Source organism: Mirounga leonina, unplaced genomic scaffold (genome assembly GCF_011800145.1).
Source record: "Mirounga leonina isolate KUSES-001 unplaced genomic scaffold, KU_Mleo_1.0 Mir_154, whole genome shotgun sequence".
NCBI lineage: Eukaryota > Metazoa > Chordata > Mammalia > Carnivora > Phocidae > Mirounga > Mirounga leonina.
The window spans coordinates 45,745,602-45,767,797 of record NW_023270389.1 but is presented as its reverse complement, the minus strand read 5'-3'; the positions used below and the strand labels follow the sequence as shown (position 1 = coordinate 45,767,797).

Genomic DNA, 22,196 nt, shown 5'->3' with positions numbered 1-22,196 from the left:
AAATCACAGGGCAATTCTGCCAGTTCCTATCCATGCATTTTGAAAATGATCAAACCCACCAGGAATTTATTAGTGAATGAATTAGATGTTGGCATATTAAAAAGCATAGAAAGAAAGGTATGTGATTAAAGCACGTATTTTTTCCTTACCATAGACGTCCACATGAAATGACTTTTCAGCAGTTCCAGCAACATTGGTTGCATGACATGTATATGTTGCTGAATCAGAAACCTGTGCTCGAGGGATATGAAGAAATTGTCCTTTATTAATATAAAGTGCTTGTGAGCTGGATATGACTGGTTGGCCATCCTTATACCAAGTAATAGCAGGCATCGGCAGTCCCCGTGTTTCACATTCCAGCTTAATTATGCTGTTGATCAATGCTGTTACTTTTGTGGTGACATTCCCTCCTTTAATGGTAGGTGGAACTATAAAGGATTTCAGAACAGAAACAAGTTTTCTAAGCTTTAGCATCTGCATCAAATTCTTAAATGTTGTAGAAGTTTAAATAATGCATTTAAAGTATTTAGAAGAGGCGCCTGGGTGGCTCAGTCATTAAGCGTCTGCCTTTGGCTCAGGTCATGATCCCAGGGTCCTGGGATCGAGCCCTACATTGGGCTCCCTGCTCAGCGGGGAGACTGCTTCTCCCTCTCCCACTCCCCCTGCTTGTGTTCCCTCTCTCGCTGTCTCTGTCTCTGTCAAATAAATAAATAAAACCTTTAAAAAATATATTTTAAAAAATAAAGGATTTAGGAATTAAAGACAATTAGGAAGTCTATGATTTATCTACTGATAATAAATTGCCTGTCTTTTTAATCTTTATCACCCTCCTCTTGGGTTTCAGATTTCAGTAAAAGCAAACAGTCACAGTTTCAGTTTCAGGGGTTCATTTAAGTCCAATAGATCATATTACAGTAACTAAGAAAGTTATGTTTAACAAACAAAGCAAAACAAAATAAAACCCCACTGAAAGTAGATAGAATACATTTGACATCAGGCCAAGGGAACAAAAATGTCAGATGTGGTACGACTGCATGCCCTCTCCCCGCAAAATACTAAAGGTCTAAGTGCCTTCAGAACCAGCTACTGGGGGGCACCTGGGTGGCTCAGTCATTGAGCGTCTGCCTTCATCTCAGGTCATGATCCCAGGGTACTGGGATCGAGCCCCACATTGGGCTCCCTGCTCGCCTGGAAGCCTGCTTCTCCCTCTTCCACTCCCCCTGCTTGTATTCCCTCTCGCTGTCTCTCTCTCTGTCAAAAAAAAAAAAAAAAGAACCAGCTACTGGAAATAGCCGTGGAAGCTTTAACTTCTGCTTCTTACAGGTTTTTGTTTAGTTGTTGATGGGTTTTTCGGGTTTTGTTTGTTTGTTTGTTTATTTGTTTTAGCTGCCAAGAGTTCATTCACTCAACTCTACTCATCTAATTGGCTACATGTGTATCTTCCATAATTCAGCAACCACATTCCTGGCCACTCACACCACATGAGAACTCTGTTGTTGGAAAAACAACTCAAGTGGCTCAATCCCCGCTACATCTTTTGACTGTGGTCATTCCAGGATTGCGCTATAAATGCAACAAGTTAAAAGAAATCAAATGGCATGTGCCTGAATTGGGAGTGCCTTAATATTATTTTATTAAACTTTTATTTTAGAATAGGATATGTTATAGAATGTTTTTCTTATGGCTGGAGTAGGATTATTTGTTTTAGGAGGAAGATCCCAGAGGTAAAATAACTTTCTCATCAGATCATATCAAAGGTACAAATTATCAGCATGACATCATGATCATGTTAACTTCAATAATCTGGTTACAGTAGCTTTTGCTAGGTTTCTCCACTGTAAAGTTGCTCTCCTTTTCCCCCTTTTTTGGGAAAGGAATCACTCTTTCCAGCCCATACGTACGGGGTGTGGAGTTATGTTCGACTTCTTGAGAGAAGAATACCTACATAATCTATTTGGAATTATTCTCTATAATTTTGTTTCTCCTCCCCAATTTGTTCACTTATTTAACAATTTATTTTTATCAGTATGAATTCATGGAAACTTATTTTATACTTTGGGTTATAATCTAATACTATAGTATTCAAACTGTTCCAGTTTTGACCACTGGAAGCTATTTCATTTGGTTCCTATGTTTCTCTGACATATCCATGTCATTTTATTATTTTGATACTTTCTTACTTTCTGGCTCACTACATGCTGCAGGCTCATCTTATATATTCCCTGCCCCAGCCTTAGAATTAACCATTTCCCTAGGAAAGCTCTGTCTTCTTTTAGTGGAAAAGGATTTTAGAAAACAAGAGCTGGGTGCTGAATAGAGTACCCTAATATTTTCTAATAATCATTCTTAGAACCAGCTCACAGTGACAAACATTCACCTACACATTTTTTTGTCACACATAATTTAAGGAAAGATCTACTACACTGTGAGGTAAATGTGGTGGTAGAGTAATTTTCTTATCAAGTGGCTTAATATATAGCTCAGGGAAACCAACTATGGTTCACAGGCCAGGCATGGAGATGCTGAGTTAAGAATAGTTTTTACATCTTTAAATGGGTGGAAAAAAATCAAAATAATACTAACAATATTTTGTGACATGTAAAAATTATATGAAATTCAAACTTGGGTGTCCATAAAATTTTATTGGGATATAGTCACATCCATTTGTTTACATATTGTCTATGGTTACTTTCTCTAATAACTGAATTAGGTAGTTACAAAAAATAGCAAATACATATTCTCATTGCTTCTCACTGCTGCTCAGCTCACCATAAATTTAAGTGACATAGTTATAATTCAATAGCATTTCAAGTTGCCATGCATATCACCATACCATGATATTTTATTTTTATTATCAGTGAGTACCTCTCACATCAAAACAAGAAAAGAAAAGAAGACTTTAAAATTCACATTTTTAAAGCACAACACAGTGTGGATTATTTTGTTATAAATCAAATGGCAAAGCATTGTTTTTTTTTTTAAATAATTCTACAGCTGTTCTGAAAGATTACAATATACACTAATACTACTAGACTAAGCACTTGTCACATTACTTCCAATTCAAAACAACAGTTGGAAAAATTAGAAAATGTAAAATGGACTGACTCATAACAGAACTTCTTCACAAAAATAAAAAGTCAAAATGAGGCTACAATCAAAATAAGTTTCTCAGTGGTCATATGTTCGCCAAGCAATAAAAGCCATTTACCAACAGTAATTTAATTAAAATCAGGGATGATTAGTCAGTAGTCACAGAAATGTGTCCAGAGAAATCTTAAATCTTTGTTTAAGATTATGAGCCTTTCCATGAGAACAATTGCTTGAAGAGTAGGGAACGCTGGGAGCAACATTAATAGTTAATTTTTTTTAAAGGCAGCTTTTCTGAATAGTATTCTTGGCCCCTGACAAATTAACAGATGTTACTGATACTGCTTTTTGTTTGAGGAATCAATGCCAAATTTGAAGAAACTGAAGAATTAGCCTCTAAGAATAGTCTGCATGGAACGACTAGAGACAAAAATATTTTCAAAGAAGTTAAAAAACAAAACAAAACAAAAAACACGAATTCATTACAACCTAAAGTGGAATCTGCTAAGATACAGTGCAAGTGATGGTGGTAAAAATATATGTGGGGCAGGAAAAGGCTTAGACAAATTCACAAAGCCTATTAAAATGTAAGGTTTTAAAAGTCTATATTCCTTGCATTATTTACCAGCAAGCCCTTGGTGTAAAGTATTCATATGTTAACAACCAGAAGTGTCCATGGTATCTTTTATCTGCCCTTATGGACTTGAAAATCATCAGTTCCATGAATTTTTGCTACATGTAGAAACTGAGTATAAAGACTTGTCCTACCATAGAGCAGTTCAGTGCCTTAATGGTGGTAAAGTTAAATTTTAATTTTTTGAGCTCAGGGCTGAGACTATTTTTTCTGAATGAAAAGAATTGTCCTCAAACACTATTACTGAATACCATTGAGTGATTTTGGAAACTAGTTTTGCTATAAACATGATAATGTTTCTTAATGAATTCAACCTAAAATTACCAGACCAAACAGCACTTAAATGCAAAACTTATACTATGGTAGTCATTTTGTTTGAATCACAATTAATGTCAAACTGCTTTATAAATTTCCCATGCTGTCAAACAAAATTGAGATCTCCATTCCCTACAGATTTGCTGTGGATATATTTTCTGAGCTCAAATTTCAGTTTCAGCAATGTTTGTCAGACCTTGATACAAATACAAAGGAAATTTCTACATTCGAAGTTCAGTTATCTCTGAGAATGAGGACCTTCCATCCAACTTTCAATTGGAAATGTTTAATCTGTGGCATGGCATGCTAAAAGTCAGTTTATCAAAAGAATATAAGGGAATTCTATAAATGCTTTCTAAGCAATGAATATGGTCAATTAAAATAACATGTTCACAAACTGATATTGGTATTTGACAGTACACATCTGCATGAAAAGACATTTTCCAAGATGAAATACATAAGATCTCATTATAGATCAGCATTAACAGATGAACATTTGCATTCAATTTTGGTGAGAGGGATCACTAACTTTGACCTTCAATTAATTAAAATTTTATCCCCCCCAAAAGAATTTCATTCTTCTCATTAGTAGATTTGTAATTATAAAAAAAATCATAATTTTTAAAATTACTAGAAAAAAGAATTTCATCAATAGACAATTGGTAGAAATTTATTTCTACTTTGATATATAAGTACCTACATAATATCCTTGATTTTGTCTCATGGTCTGCAAAATCCAAAATACTTACTATCTTGCCCTTTATAAAAAAAGGTTTGCCAAGTCCAAGATAAGTAATTAATACAAATTCAAGCTACCATTTTGAAATCTTAAGGAAGAGCATTTAATTCAGATTTAAAATTTTAATTTTGTTTTAAGGCTATTTATGCCATATGTTAATCTACAAATGCATATCAAACTTCTGGTTCAAATTGCCTAAATCAGCTGGCAATTAGATGATACATTAATGACAGCAAGAACATAGGTTCAAAGAAGTCCCTATTCTTCATGAATGTTTTACAAAGGCATATCATTTGCACTGAAAAGAAGCTATTTAAAAATTTTGCATTTATGAATTTGACAAAAATTACTCAAAGAACATTTCTGATTGACATCTACTGCTTAATTTGCCAATAAATAAATGTCACTTCCTATTTCAGTTTAATTCATAGATACTTTTCTGAGACCTTACTTCTATTTGAGGGACATTGTTACAGATAAAGGTTATGAACACACTGCACATTAATATGCACCGCACATATATACTCAAAGACTTCTGTACACTCTGGGGAGGCTCTCAGACTTCCTAAACTCAAACACAAACCTCACATTAAAAATCTTTGCCTCAGAACTAATAGCTGTCAGTTTACATGATCTCCCCATAGGATATTAAAAGCTCTTTTATTTCCTTCCTTCTTTCACATCTTTCCCCTCCCCCTTCCCCCATCTCTTATTTTTTCACTCTTACTTTGTCTCCATTTCTTTCCTTATTCAGGTACAACGTGCATTTCTGCCTTTCAAGGGCATCACCTGTTTTGTCCTTGTGTTAGTATGTAAATAAGGAAAACAAATGAATTAACTGTGGTGTGAAACACATTATCAATCTGAAATCTACATAAATATTCCTCACAGTTAGCCCAAATATGGCATCTGTTTCATTCATTCTTAGGAATAAAAGCATTTTCATAAGTGAAATAAAATAAGCTTAAGATTACCCACTTGGAAGCACAGACAAGCTTGCTAGAAAGGAAATGCAGTATTTCCTGAATTATAATACTCAAAACTTCACAATGTTGTAATGCGTTTCATCTCAGACAATCCTAGAAAATTTAATCACTATAGATCCCTCTCTTCTGGGTGCCTTAGGGCATCATACAGAATGAACAAGAGGATCTGAAATAAAAGAACCCAAGTTCTATGGAAATAGGTGTCTTACTGAACCACCAAAATGTATTCATCATAGACCCTGGCAACAATACAACAATGTAAAGAAGACTACTCAAAAGCTTAGGGGAAAATTTGCACCTATTATTTAAATGTCTGGTTCTGGTAGGAAGCCAATGGTAGCAATAACACTTTTGTTTAACTTGGATTCATGATTGCCAATCTTTCAGTAATGTTACTCTTTTTTGGAGGACATGTCTTTTCATGACTAAATTCTTCCAAGGCTTCTATTTATAGATAGAAATGATTCAAAAGCATGCATTAAATAAAATCTCTTTGATTCAAGAGAGCTATTCAAATTTTATATAAAGACACTAACATTAAAAAAGGGAAATTTCAAATCCAGTGAAGTTATATAGAAATCAAGCTAGTAAGACAATGCAATCACCAAGTAAATAATGAAAAACGAATAACATTTATTAAACTCTTACTTTAAGCCAGGTAACCCAGTAAGTATCTAGCTTTTGATCCTCACAATGACACTATTTTTTTTTTAAGATTTTTTATTTATTCATTTGAGACAGAAAGATATATATAGAGAGAGAGCGCATGAGCAGGGGAGAGGCAGAGGGAGAAGCAGGCTTCCCGCTGAGCAGGGAGCCCGATGCCGGGCTCGATCCCAGAACCCTGGCATCATGACCTGAGCCGAAGGCAGATGCTTAACCATGTGAGCCACCCAGGCGCCCATCACAATAACACTATTAAGTAGGTGCTATTATTATCCCATTTTACAGATGAGGAGACTGAAGATCAAAGGGTTGGGAAATGTGTCCAAAGTCACAAAGCTAGTGAGTGGCAAAAGCTGGATCTCAGCTCATCTACCTGTCTCAGAAGCACAAGTTCTTATAAATGACTAGACCAGTGCTGTCCAGTAGAAACACAATGCTAACCATATATATAATACAAATTTTTCGAGTAGCCATGTTAAAAAATTTGAAAATAAACAGAGGAAATAAGTTTTCATAATATATTTTATTTACCATCATTTCCAGTTTTATTCAATGTAAAATTATTAATTAAATATATTATATTTTCATATTAAGTCTTTGATATCTGGTCTATATTTTATACTTACAGCTTGTGTCAGTGTGGACTAGCCACATTTCCAGTGCTCTCCAGCCTCCTGTGACTAGTGGTTACAGTACTGGACAGTGTATCAATAGACCATTCATTCATTTAGCAAACATTTCTTGAGAGCTACTGTGTATCAAAGTAGGGAACCAGCAAAACAAGGCCCTGCTCTTGTGAAGTTTAGCTTCCTTGGAGACAAATAGCAAATAGGAAAATAAACCCATAATTGAGCAATAACTTATCAGACAGTGATATGTGTTATGAAGAAAATAAACTCAGACAATGCAATAGTGACTGGGTGACGGCTTGGATTGGGAAGATCCTGTCAAAAGGTGATATTCCTGAAGTATCTAAAATTTCTTGAGTATCATACACAGTGGAGGGACCGAAATTAGTACAGTAAGTAGAACCACAGTAAGCATGACTGGCCTATTGAGTTCTGTTCCTTTCTATTGGGTAATTCTTTGTGCCTGCAACGTAATGTTCATGCGCCTTCCTATGACTCTGAGTATTAAAAAAAAATGACTTTGGAATTCACCTTCCTCAGGGGATATTGAGACTTTTAGTGAAATGATGGCTAACTCCTCTGGTGGGGACTTAGCTGGGAGAGAAGGGTGGCACAAACATAAGGCATTTAAAATATCACCATGTGGGCAGAATAAAGGCCAAGATGGTATGAAAAGAGAAAAACTGAAACGTCTGCATGCCACTGACTTCATTCAATTCATGCATTTCAACTCTTTTTAGAGGATTTTTTTTAACCCTTTTAAGGAGACAGACATTGGATTTATTATATACTAATCAAATAGGAAACACCTGCCCTCTTGAGTGACAGTAACTGAAAATCATTACAACTCTCAAAGAAATCCTTACTTCATGACAAAATGCATTAAAACTGGATGCAATGTCCTGGTCTAAAACACAGAAGATAGGCTCTTGCTTCAAAAATAAGTAGCATTCCAGGGGAGCCTGGGTGGCTCAGTCATGGAGTGTCCACCTTTGGCTCAGGTCATGATCCCAGGGTCCTGGGATCGAGCTCCGCATCGGCTTCCTGCTCCACGGGAAGCCTGCTTCTCCCTCTCCCACTCCCCCTGCTTGTGTTCCCTCTCTCGCTGTGTCTCTCTCTGGCAAATAAATAAAATCTTTAAAAATAAATAAATAAATAAATAAAATAAGTAGCATTCCAAATTATTCAGTATTGAATAAAAGAACAGTTAATATTAAACCCTTCTTTTCAAGTTTTGTTTTGTTTTTTTGGGGGGGGGAGCAAGAGAGCACATGCGTACATACAATCTCACGAACCTGAGATCATGATCTGAGCTGAAATCAAGAATCAGATGCTTAAGCGACTGAGCCACCCATGCGCCCCTTCTTTTCAATTTATAGTGATGATTGATAATAACAAAAAGCATAAGAAAATCACACTTACTGTAGATAGTCAGTTTTATGTCCTTGGCTTGTTTGCCAACTGCATTAGACACAGCGCACTGGTAGCGCCCCTTGTCACTTCGTCGTGCATCCTTTAAATGCAGAACTTGTCCCCTGTCTAGAAGTTCAATGTTAGGATCCTCTAAAAATAAAGGTCTAGAAAAAATAAATTTTATTCTGTGAGTCCATTTTTATTTTCCTATGTTTCCTCTCTTATTGAGCACAGCAAAAATCGTTAATCATAGGAGTTTAAAAATATGAATCAAAGTTGTTTTTTTCTGTATGACTCTAAAAGAAATGCAATGATGTGATCAGTACTCCTATTCAGAAAAATGGAATTATTAAAGCACTTTACTAATGAAAGTTAGATAACTATTACTTTGAGATGAAAATTCCCTTCATGTCAAACTTAATTGTTGAATATTAATAGAAACCTGGTAGTGTCATTATTTGTTTCAGTCTTCCTTCTCCTGCTTATTTTCCTTCTTTTTTTGTTTGCATAGCTAAAATTTCTATCATCATTTAGTAAAGTAAAACTAAGAGTACAGAAGCTTGAGGCAAAGCAATATTATTTTTAAGCCAATATCATTATGTACCTGGAAAAGTATTCACAGTAGAATGAATAGTTACTACTTCCTAAAGGCAATGATCATGCCAACTTTTCTAAAAAGCGGATATTTTAACAAATATGAATGCTTTCATATATAATCATAAATACTCAAAGATATTTATGCCAAAAGCTGCTCCTCTCTAGTTGTCAAGGAAGTCTTTTTCTACTATGTAGAGTCATTTATTGACTCACTTTACATAATTGGCAGCAGCTTTATGAGATACTTGAAACATGGTTATTAAAGTCTACAATATCCTATGGTTCATATCTTTAAAATCCACTGATCTTCTTTCAGGAAGACCCATAGCTAGTTTTTAAAAATTTGCAGTGACTTAGCCATGATAAATAATTAGATGCACTGCTCTATTAAAAGCCATGAGTCAGACTACACGATTAAATGGAAGCACATTTAATCGTCTACAGAAGCACCCTTCACTATTTCTTGGAATGACACTTTGTAGAAAGTTCTCAAAAGCTAAGAGAATAAAGTACCTTAATTTATTGCATCTTAACTGTTTAAAGGAAGTGAATACTTGATAATATTACTCAAATTTAAGTAACTTTAAAACTTGTATTGATTGTTAATTATGCAAGTAACATAAAAATTTAAACAAAAAAGTATTATAATAAGAAAAGGTTCTCTTGATTTATTACCCCTAATGTGAGTCTTCTCTCTAGACATCTCACCATTCTAAGTTTGGTTTGTATTCTTCCACATGTTTTTTTCTAGACATTTTCACTCTTAAATGTCTTTCCAAAAGAATCTAGTTTGTAAATGGTATTGCTTTGTTCTACTTCTCTTTTCACTTAGCAATAGCTGTAGAGATATTTTTGGTGCCTATAGCTTGATCTTACTTTTTTTAATCGCTGCACAGTATTTCACAATACGACTATGCTGTAAGTTTTCTACCCATCTCCTAATGTTGGGTATTAGGCAGTTTTCACTTTTCTGACACCACAGTTTTTTGGGAATATTACCTACTGTGGTACAAGCCCTCCTGTGGATCCGCATGAATTCTTACTTCTCTCTCCTAAATCCTGAAAGTGTATTTGCTACATTACAGCATAAGGGCATTCAAATTTTAATAGATATCAACAAATTGCCTTACAGAGTACTAATTTACATTCTCTGCAACATAGTATTACATCCTGATTTCCCACATTCTAGCCAACACTTGACATTGTTCAAACCTTTATATATTTATTTATATACTTATTTATTTGCCAATCTGACCTGATTTTTGTTTATATTCTCCAAATTATTGAGAGTGAGCCTCTTTTTCTTTTTTCTTCCAAGTTTTATTTAAATCCCAGTTAGTTAACATACAGTATAATATTTGTGTCACATGTAAGATTAAGTGATTTATCACTTACATACAACACCCAGTCCTCATCATAACAAGTGCCCCCCTTAATACCCATCATCCATTTAACCCATCTCCCTGCCCACCTCCCCTCCAGCAACCTTGTTTGTTCTCTATAGTTAAGAGTCAGCTTTATTGTTAGCCTCTCTTTTCTTCCCCCTCTATGTTCATCAGTTTTGTTTCCTAAGTTCTACATATGAGTGAAATCATATAGTATTTGTCTTTCTCTGACTGACTTATTTCATTAGCATAATACTCTCTAGAGCATCTTTTAATACATTTATTGCTTAACTACAAATTTTTAAATTGCCTGTTTATATCCTCCATTCATTTTTCTGTTGTCTTTTTTATTGATTTATAAGAAAAGTTTGCATACTTTACTTATTTATTCTATACAATGCAAATCTTTACTCTTAAGTCTTAGACACCTGCCTCAAAAACGATAATAATACTCGAACTGTGACCATGCTGTGAAAAATAAGCTCTCAAGAACAATACGAATCACTGCAGCCATATCCGTGTGGGCAAACCTCAGTAGCCCTTGAACATGAAGTCTGGGAAATATCTGTTGCTCTTCTGTGACTGTTCCTTTTTTACATTTATAGCACTAGCTTAAGTATTCATCTTGTCATAAAAATTTTCTTTTTTCATAAGTCAAATAGTTCCATGTAAAGGCAAAATTATCTCTGCATTTGAAGCTTGCATTTTTCATTTTTTATTCTAAGCCTTTGGGCAGAATATTTAGTGTACAGTAAATTTGAGTGCCTCTATGTTTCTAAAATAAATTCCTGGCATTTAAAAAGTTCTTATAATTCACAAGAATAAAAGGTATTACAAGACTTTGAGACCAGTTTTTGAATAATATCGTTTTTCCTTCATGTTCATTTAATAATATCTGTGTTTAAAATAATTGAAAGGGAGAAAATCCATAAGCATTTACACATCTATTTCCTATCAATTGGACCCTTGCAACAAATAGAGAAAGGGTACTCACTTGCCATCTTTGAACCAGTGAATAACAGGGAAAGGGGTGCCTTTGACTTGGCATTCGAGGGTGATGTCATGGCTGAAGACAACAGAGACTTCATTTGGGGAGTTGGCACCTATTATGGTGGGTGGGACTTGAACAAAACATTTTATCATGAATATCTATGACTTCACAAAAAAGTGGAGGGTAGGAAGAGCAGATTATTATTGACTTCTACAGTATTTCAATAAGATTTTAATATTACAAATAAAATACCACACAATAATACCTTTTCATATTGCATCTGTGGACCCACCCAAATGCTAAATTTAAATATATGAACACATTCATGAAAGATTCACTAGCAGGACAATTACCTGCAAAAACTAACTCATTTTGAGAAGTGCAAAAGGAGTTGAGAATACAAGTGAGCAGTGAAGCTCATATAATGCAATTTATTACTGTTATACATTTTAGATAACAAATGACATCAATATTAATTTTATAATGTTCAAATTCCACATATTACAACATAGTGCTGTTTGAAGTATATTACCCTTATTTCTTTTAAAGGGCCTCTATGCTATGATCGGATGGGAGACCTATGAAAATGACTATGCTAGTTTTTATTCTCAGAATTACCAAAATATTGAAGAATTCCTGTACGCTTCCCTGACTTTGAAATCCTCTCCCTTCATATCATGTTAAGATGTTTGGTCTTCATCTTCAGGGCAATGACCAACCACCAAAGTAGCTCCCTCAGTAGAGGAGGGGTGTGATCAGATTTGTGTTTTAAGACCACATTGGCTGGGGGATTAAGAATGGATTTGAGTGGCAAAGAATGGATGAAGGGGAGCAATTCAGAGGTTACTACATTAATTCGGCTTATAAATGATGATACTTTCACAGTTAGAAATGAAAGAAAGTAGATAGTTTAACATTGGATTAGGAAGTAGACTTGACAGGATGTAGATATATTTAAGGAGTTGGGGAGAGGTAGGTGGAAAGAATGAGTGCTAGGTTCTAGCAGAAGCAAGTGGGTGGATGGACATGTTTGGCACTGTGATGGGGATCACTGAAGATGACCCCAGATGAACAGATGTTCACTGATACCTTTCTGTTTGATATGCCCCTAAGACATCAAGTTAAGACACTGTGGAAAAGATGAGATATATATTCTTAGAGCTCAGAGGAGAAGTCTGAGCTGGAAATAAAAATTTGGGAGTCATCAGCACACAGAATTCAAAGTAAATGAATGCCAAGAGAAATAATGCCAATGTGACTAATGATAGAAAAAGATTACTTAGTTTGTTTTTTATAGCCTGTACTTAAATATTATAAGAATAATTTTGGTAGAGGAAATGCAAAGTATTTCAGGCTCTGAGAAGACTAATGAGAGGGATTATTTTTATGCTGAAGCAGCTTAAAAATGGTTATTTGAATGCAGCATCATTCCCAGACTTAGAAACATATGCCCATATGGATGAACAAAATATTGAAAAGGGAGGAAGTCATTTTATCACAAAGTAAACTTTAATTGGCAAATATAATTTCATAAACTAAAATTATAAAACTTTAAATTTATGAGTACCATTAAAATTTTCTAAATGTCTTATATTTCAATTCCTCTACCCACACTCAGAATTTTCCCCTCTTAATTAGGATCAGGGCAGAGGTGATTTAGTTATGAGTTAATTAGAATGCAGGGAAAGGTGCATTTGCTACTTTTCTCCAGTTCAAGTTACAACCTAGCAGCTTCATGTGTCAAGAGCATTAATGAGTTTTACTCTGCATCATCCTGTATAGTTACTCCCCAGAGAATTTACTGCCCACCTAATAGGAGAAATCAACAAGAGTAGTTATTTATTATTTTATGCATAAGATAGTACCAAATATTCACAGACATTTCTATGATAAATAATAAAAAACTTAAAATATTCTATATCATATGATTCCAGTTAACCAATATTAAAGACCAAAATAATGAAAGAGTGAAACAAATGATATTTCTCTTTTCAATTTTTTAATCTCTTTGCTCTTTCATAACTGTCAGCTCCATTCTATTACAAGAAATGCATCTGATAATTGTAGCGTTTTTAAAAGACTGTTTCCCTTACCTAACACATCGATGTTAAAATACTTCTGAGAAGTGCCTGCAATATTAACTGCTTTGCAGGAATATCTTCCTGCATCCTCTGGAGTGACTTTGAAGAGCTTTAATATCTTTCCATTGTTCATAATCTGAATAGTGCTGCTTTCAGTCACCTTCAAAGGCCAAAATGGTCAGTGTTATTTCCAATCCCAATACAAATGCACAATTAGGAATTGACACAGAAGTTTTGTATCATTATTAATAAGAAAGTCACATTTGAATGATTTATTTCAGAGGCAGAGGCAAGGAATTATGCATATTCTAATGTCTTCATTTACCTGGATGTCATCTTTGTACCACATAATGATGGGAGAAGGAGTACCTTCAACTTCACAAAAGAGATTGGTCAGCTGATTGACCAACACAGATACGTTTGTTATTTGTTCTTTATCTTTAATTACTGGAGGAACTGCAAAAAGAGGAGTCATGGCTAGATAATTTTGTAATAAATGTTACTTATGACGTTTCTTTACACAGGCCTTTAGAAAGCAAATTCTAAGATATCTGATAACTAGAAAGGCTGGTCATATTTAAGCACATGCCTTAACATAATATGAAAAATCTTGACCAATATATTTATAAAATAACTCTTATTAAAGTTTTACTTTATCAGTTCAGAGTTTTGAAATGAGGATAAAACTTAGGATAAATTTAAGGGAGAAACTAGTTTCCGCATACCACTCAAAATGTAAACTGCTAGGGTCTTAATGAAGTCACGAGAGGGACTCACTACTTTGCTGATGGACGTGCATATTTCCCAGTGTCTATGGAAGCCAATATCCATGAAATTTTAAAATGAACATAACCTGTGACTGATGCAAAATGACCAATGTACAAATATTTCATTAAAGTGTTACTTATAGGGCGCCTGGGTGGCTCAGTTGGTTAAGCGACTGCCTTCGGCTCAGGTCATGATCCTGGAGTCCCGGGATCGAGTCCCGCATTGGGCTCCCTGCTCGGCAGGGAGTCTGCTTCTCCCTCTGACCCTCCTCCCTCTCATGCTCTCTGTCTCTCATTCTCTCTGTCTCAAATAAATAAATAAAGTCTTTAAAAAAAATAAAAAAATAAAAAAATAAAGTGTTACTTATAATAACAAATAACTGGTAACACCTAAATGTTCATCATTAATAGATGAAGGTTAAGGAAATCAAGGCATAGCCATACAGTGGGATGCTATATAGGTATAAATAAGAGTTAGGAATAATGAATAATCCCCAAGATAGATATTTTAGTAAAATAGACAAGGTGTAGAGTAATGGATACAATGTTCTTCTATATATATGTACCTTTTTATACACAAAAAGAAGATAAAATATATATTCATATTTCCTTGTTACATATAAAATATCTCTGGGAAAATACACGTACACACACACACACACACGAAGTTAATAAATTTCTTTGCTGTTAGGTAGGATAAGTAGATAGCTTAGCTTAGCTCATGAAACTTTTTGACTATTCTACTACTGAATTTTAAATAAAGTCACAATAAAAAATTACATGAAATTTTAAATCAATCAATTAACCAATGCAATCAGATTATCAATTTCCTTTTGATAACATTCTATTCACATTAATATTAAATAAGCCTACAATGAAAGAATAACTTACATATATGAGAATTAGAAAATGTCACATATTCAAGTATATGATTTTGGTATTTTATCTATGTTTACCATGGACTTTGAGGTTATATTTTTTTTCTGTGGTTCCAGCTTCATTGACTGCGACACAGATGTACTCCCCATTGTCAGAGGGTGTAACAGAAGCAATAACCAACAATGTGCCATCTTCCAAAATAGAAATACCAGGCTCTCTGCCTGTCAGCTCCCTACCATTCCATATCCATCTGATGGTTGGTTTGGGGGTCCCTAAACAAGAAATCAGAGTTTTGTGGTATTTTATAATAAAATTAGGAATGATTATTAAATACATTGAGGAGAAACAAAATTTTGTTATGACTATAATTTGTACCCTAAGGTACAAATTAATTAATTAATTAAGGTACTTTCAAGATATTTCTGCTGGCATGAAATTTCAAAGAGATTATGGTATTTAATGCCTCTAATTTCTGATCAGTCTCAAGAGACCTGTCTCTACTGTAGAGTTTGAGCGAGTTGTCTTTATCAAGACTTTCAGAAGACAGTAAGCAAACCAAAGCATTTTCTTGTGTGAGTTGATGGTAATTAGTGGGGGAAAAAACTATATTGATCAAATGAAGAGAGTTTGGGGGGTAAAAATAAATGAAGAACAAAAAGCAAGAGGCTATCACAGGAATACAACATAAAGATTGCCCAACCAAGTAGAGTCATAAGTGCAGAAGTGATGCTTTATATAGTAGAGATGAGGAACGTTTACTACTAACACATCTGGTGATCTCATGCTGTTACACGAAGGACAATAGGAACAATTCTTGACTTTTTATAATGAAAAGAAAATTGGGAAAGCAGAGAGCAAGACTGATTTCCTAGATTTATTTATGAATAACTGGAAATGATGTGCTGATGAGTGGAAGTGATAAATCCATCTTGAAGTATGTAATAGAGCCAAAAGCACATACTGGAAATAGACAAACATTAATTCTATATTAAGAAAGAATTTATTTAGCAAACAATGTGTCAGACACTAGTCTAAGTACTTTCAAAATTTAATTAATATCTATAAAAATAAAAAAAGGATATTAAATTAATGTGGTTGTCTGACATTGTTAATAATCTTATATTAAAGGATGATAAAAAATATTAAAGTACTGGCATAAATCCGAGAAAATTATAAAAGAATGGCAGAATATATAAAACATGTCTCTAAGGTTAAACTCAAGTTGAGTTAAGGACTTATGAAAGTGACTATGAAAGTTGCATTTGCGAGAAAAAAAATAAAACAAGAAGATTGGCCTATTTCATTGTGCTAACAGTAAAAAGCTGACTGATGAGAAAGAGAAGGTGAACAGATGACTGCAGTTTTCTATGTTTTCAAAGAAAAAAGGGGTATAATCATTGCCTCATTTCTTCACATCCCACTCATTCCTTTATGCATTTCAATCAGATTTCTCAATGAATGCTTGTTGAGTGAGTAAATGAAAAATTAAACAAACGAGCAAAAGAAGTTGTATTATCTTTAACTTATAAATGGTGGAACCATCATGTACAAGATGAAATTTGTTGCACAAGACAATGAAAAGGCATGTAGCTACTTTAAATGAACCTAAGAATTATATCCCAGGTGAAAATGGGGAACCCAAGAGGTGGTTTTTCAGAGTGGAAAAGGCAAGTCAAAACAGCTGGGAAAAGGGAAGTCCAAGCCAGCACTGGAGTCTGGGATCCAATAGAGAGCAAAGAACAGGGCTATTGGTAGCGATCCAGAGGCATCCAATATTCACTGCAAATACCTGAACTTAAACCCTCGAAGGGTCTCCTCTCCAGGCCTTGCCTCCCCCCTCACTGCTATGGGGATAGTTACTGATAATTATCTTGATATGTGAAAAGCTTGTTTAAGTTCTCTTGTAATGCTTTTTTTCTACCGAAAAAAACCCATTGGTGAGAGCCACTGTGGAGAGATGCAAAATCTTGCTACAGAAGCAGGAACAGCCATGAGGCCCTTCATCTGCTGCTGCCTCCAGGAACAATCTCTAAGAGGCCTTTGTGGGAGCACTGATGGTACCAGATGCATGGAGGTGACGGAAAGAATACTGTCTGGAATTTGCCAGAACTGCTGTAAACCTGTTTGAGTCACTGTGGATGAAAGCAAACATGAAAGAAAGGACGTTCTAAACCACCTACTGGCATCCAGAATAAGGCTGATAGTGACAATGCCTCTTTCACATCCCCTGAGGGAAAAACAGTAACAGTTTCCTGCCCAGAAACATGGGGGGATAGAAAGCCCAGAAATTCAGGGAGGTAAAAGGGGTTTGGATAAGCCCCAGAGTGCCAAGTTAGAACCTGGCTTTAGGATTACCAGTAGAGGGTAAATCTAAGAAAAAGGGTTTCTAGAAGAGCAGTATCCAGAACAAACAGGGGGGTTAGTCCTAAATCATAGTTCTGAGTGAGATAAATGCAGAAAATTCTGAATAGTTGTCACATTTTAAAGAGAAATCCTATCAAAACCGAATGAACTAAGAAGTGACAGGAAGGAGCCTGAACTACATGGGAAACATAGTAGATAAGGCAAGCTTGGAAGAACAGAAGGCTTTTCCACTGAAGTAAATAAAATACCTGTGAGGGAAAAACACCTATTCCAAGAGCTGTTATTTAAAAGAGGGATTAATGCCCAAATGTTATAACAAGGACTAACAAGCGGATCTTTTCAAAAAGATGTTTTGGGTTCAACAGAGAATTCTGAAATAATATAACATTATGCTAATTCCCATATGTCCAAGGACTACACACCTTTTGCACGACATGGAAATGCAATGCGTTCATTGGCCACTCTTTCTTGGAATGGAGTGTTATATGGAGGTTCTAGGTCTTCCAGTGTAGGTGGTTCTATTAGAAAAATAAATGCATTATCACAGGCTTTCCTTAAGCAATATCAAACTCTCCTGAAGCATCATCAACCAGCTACACTGGTGAACTGCTATCTTTCCTGATTCTTCTCCTAAATATGACACACACTTATAGCTGCCAGACACTTTACTGTAGTACATTTATCAAACTGCTAAAAATATCTGGTCAAATATTTCGCTAGAAAAGACAAGTTACAGGGCGCCTGGGTGGCCCAGTCAGTTAAGTGACCGACTCTTGATCTGGGCTCAAGTCATGATCTCAGGGTCATGAGATCAAGCCCTGCCTTGGGCTCTGTGCTCAGCTCAGAGTCTGTTTGGGATTCTCTCTCTCTCTCTCCTCTCTCTCTCAAGTAAATAAAATCTTTGAAGTAGACAACTGCAGGGAGCATCACCCGATTTTAATTTTCTACATAGTACCTCTCATGACCTGTATTTCTTACTTATTTGCTTGCTTTCTGCCGACTCACAGTAGAACAGCTTATGCCAGCAGGTTGTATGATATACCCCCACCATACACGTATTTTTCTGTGCCAAACATCACCTTGGACTTGTAGTGTTATTTCCGTCTCAGCACTGCCTGCTATGTTAGTAGCGACACATGTGTATAGGCCGGCATCAGAGAGCATGGCTTGGTCGATGCTTAACGTTCCATCCAAATTGCTAACATGCTGCACTCCGTCAACCAGCAAGGCACTTCTGCCCTTAAACCACGTGATTACAGGAAGAGGCGTCCCTTGAGCGTCGCACGGAATGTCCACTCTTTGACCAACTTGGACTTTCGTAAGTTTAGGGCCACGCTGTATCTTTGGAGGAACTAGACACAATTTTGAGTATTAATAATCCAATTTAAAAAAATTCCTTTCTCTTCTCACTTTTAATGCGAACTCCTTACCAAGAGGCAGCATGAGAAAGTGGAACGATCTCAGGATTTGGACCCAGGCTCAGGCCACCTACCAGCTGTGTGATCGATCTAGGGCAAGTCGGTAAATTTCCTGAGGCCTGTTTCCTTGATACTCCAGGCAAAAATAACCTCTTCAATATCAGTACACTGCAAGGATTATGGGCAATAATAAATATAAAATCCCTCATGCCAAACTTGAGGAAAAGGCAAGTGTTTAAAAATGTTAGGTTTCCTTTAAGTTATAAATAATTTTAAAGTTTAAAACCCTCTTAAAAGGCAATGATTTCTATAATACAAGGGAGTAAAAGAAAAAGCATTTCTCTTCAGGTACTCCTAGTTTTTGTTCTCTTTGTAGAAGGTTTAGCCAGACAGTAAGAAAAGTTTCTCATAAAAACCTTTGCTAATTTCAGAGAAGAAAATCAAAATCAAGTCTCTATTACTTCTCTTTATCTACCTTCCTTTAGAAATTTAAATGAGATAATTTATCAAAACATTAGTAAGTATTATTCATTTCCACATACAAGCATTATACACTAGAGAATCAATTTGACTCATAAGGATATCATTAGAATTTATGTACCTTACATTGCTAAAAAGCCCCATCCCTCTGTCCATTTTTTAAAACTTAATATTTAACCAATACATTCTAAAGGTTGTAACAACTTTATAATTTTGAGAGGATTGTTATTATCATTTTATGAAAGAGAAAACTAAAGATAAGAGAGATTAGGTAATATTAGGTAATCCACGATACCCTAGAGCTAGGAAATGATGGAACTCTCATTGGATCTCAAATCCCATGGTTAATAGGACACTATTATAGTGATTGATCTGAGAGTGAAATCAGGTCAATGTTATCTGAGAAAATCTTTTCCTGAAATTTGAGTATCTGGCACCCACACAATGCCTGACAGAGTATGTACTCACTAAGCATGTGTTGAATAAATAAATATTTGGACAGACTATGGTAAAATTGAGGGAATAAAACAGATTAACTAGAAAGTTTTTAAAAAGTTAAAGAGTTCCAGGAAGCAGGATGTTTTCAGTTGCTGAATTCTCTGAATATTGAAAATGACCATTCAAATACTAGTAAATTCTTCTTTGAGAACTCACATTCACTTCCACAAAAAGCCATGAGTCTAAACATATTTTCTTTTTTTACATTGTATCAACAGTTATCATAAGTGACTGTGGACATTTAGTAAAATGGAGAGCCAAAATTTTAATACTGTTCATTTGAGGAAAAGGGGAAAAGTTGTCTATAGGTGGCAAATAAACTTTCCAGAGCAAATGAAAGAAAAATCCCAAGTCTCCATCTTTAGAAAATTTTTCTCTAATTACTCTATATACAATTTAGAGATTAACTATCAAAGAAACTGGTATGACGGATTTTCCTGTGGCCAGTACACAGATATCATATGCTTTCATTTCAAAACTCACCATGGACATTTAATTTAACAGACTGAGTCACGTTCCCAGCTATATTTGTGGCAACGCAAAGATACATCCCACTATCTGAAACACGGGTCTCAATGATCTTCATTGAACCAGAAGGGAGGAATGTGTGTCTAAAAGAAAGAAACCACATAGTAGACCATAGAACATGAGAATTTAAATATCTCCAATGCAGCTGCACTTCAGTGTGAAATTACTACTCTGCAAGCAGTTTTTGAAACTATTCTCCCATCTATATTACTTATATACACTTTAAAAGTCAGGAATTTTCATAATTATATTACATATGTGTATATATTTCATATTATATTGTGTATATATTCTGTATGATGTTCTGACCAAATACAAAATCAGTTTTCTTTTACTTTTAGATCTAACCTAATGACCTGAAATTATCCAAAAATTATACATTTCTCTGCTTTGTTAAGTTGTGATTCCACAAAGCAAATATATATTTTAGTAAGTTTTGAACATATTTTGAATACTGTATTGTTTTTTCTGCAATGCTTCGTTAAAAAATTTAGTGTGTTAAAATAAAGGCAAAAGAAGGTACATACGTAATTCTCAAAAATTTATTTGAATATATTCTTCCTACAGGACAATAATATAGTTGAGTGAGCTAGATCTACATATAAAAATGTTATTATGTTAATTGTATTGAAATAGCTTTAAGGGGGAGAGGGCCAGATAGACCTGTTTAATACCGAGATTTCTTATAAGCCTAGGAAAAAGAAAGTTGTTCTACTGGCCCTGAGACAGAAAAATGAATAAATAGTTGAGGACAGAATTCCCCCCGAAAGAAATAAGCATATAGGAAAATCCAACATATAATACGCAATAACAGAGGTGATATTACAAAGAGCAAGGAAAGGGCTGATTTTTCCGAAAATGATGTTGCACAACAGGTTCTCCACATGGGAAAAATATAAATAAATAACTAAAAATAAAGTACTACCCATACTAGACACAACATAAAAATTCAGATGGATTAAGGTCCGTAATGTGAAAAACAAGCTTAAAATAGAATAGAATACTGGTGGCCATGTTAATATCCTTCATAAAGTACAAGTTTTAAAAACAGATTAATACACTGAGCTACAAAAAAAATGTAAAATTCTGTATAATCAGACATCACACATTAAAAGCCTTGCAGTGGTCTGAGAAAAGATATTTTCAACACATACAACAAAGGACTGTTATTAAGAATACAGACCCAATTTCTATATTCAACTAGAAAAAGACAAGCAAGTCACCAGAAATCTGTGCAGCAGGTTTAAAGAGAGGCAAGTCACAGATGACACGAATGCCAACAAACAAGTAAAGGCATTCTGGGCTCCCTGGAAGTCAGTCACATGAAAACTCAGATAGTTGCAAGATACCATTTCACACCCATCTGAACAACAAAAATGTTTAAGTCCATCAACACCATGCATTGATGATAATGGGGAAGTAGGTACACCTATATTCTAATGGGAGAAAGGTAAACCAGTAGTGCCTCTTTGGACAGCAATTTAGCGTTGTCTACAAAGCTGAAAGTAGGAATTCATCCTGACCAGAAACTGTAGCTCTAGGTACCACTCCTAAAGAAATTCATGCATGTGTATATAGAGAGACATACATAACGATATTCACTAAAAAGCCTTGTTTGTAAAACCAAAAATCCAAAACCAAACCAAAGAAAAACAAACAAAACCCTGAATGTCCATACACTGGGAAATGTACACACAAAATGTAGAATATGTATATGGTAGTTAAAAATGAATAAATGA

General features: G+C 34.9%; 1 protein-coding gene across 2 annotated transcripts in view; it reads right to left on the bottom strand.

Moving 5' to 3' along the window:
- The window catches only part of HMCN1 (hemicentin 1), a 482,021-nt gene that overhangs the window by 194,180 nt on the left and 265,645 nt on the right, over positions 1 to 22,196 (bottom strand). For both annotated transcript variants that reach the window (XM_035010675.1, XM_035010676.1), the window contains exons 23-31: positions 20,413 to 20,540; positions 18,613 to 18,885; positions 17,956 to 18,051; positions 15,247 to 15,441; positions 13,849 to 13,979; positions 13,536 to 13,683; positions 11,446 to 11,572; positions 8,479 to 8,633; positions 150 to 428 (exon numbers count right to left, since the gene is read on the bottom strand). In XM_035010675.1, the coding sequence (XP_034866566.1) occupies positions 150 to 428; positions 8,479 to 8,633; positions 11,446 to 11,572; positions 13,536 to 13,683; positions 13,849 to 13,979; positions 15,247 to 15,441; positions 17,956 to 18,051; positions 18,613 to 18,885; positions 20,413 to 20,540 (1,532 nt within the window). The remainder of the gene's footprint in view (positions 1 to 149; positions 429 to 8,478; positions 8,634 to 11,445; positions 11,573 to 13,535; positions 13,684 to 13,848; positions 13,980 to 15,246; positions 15,442 to 17,955; positions 18,052 to 18,612; positions 18,886 to 20,412; positions 20,541 to 22,196) is intronic.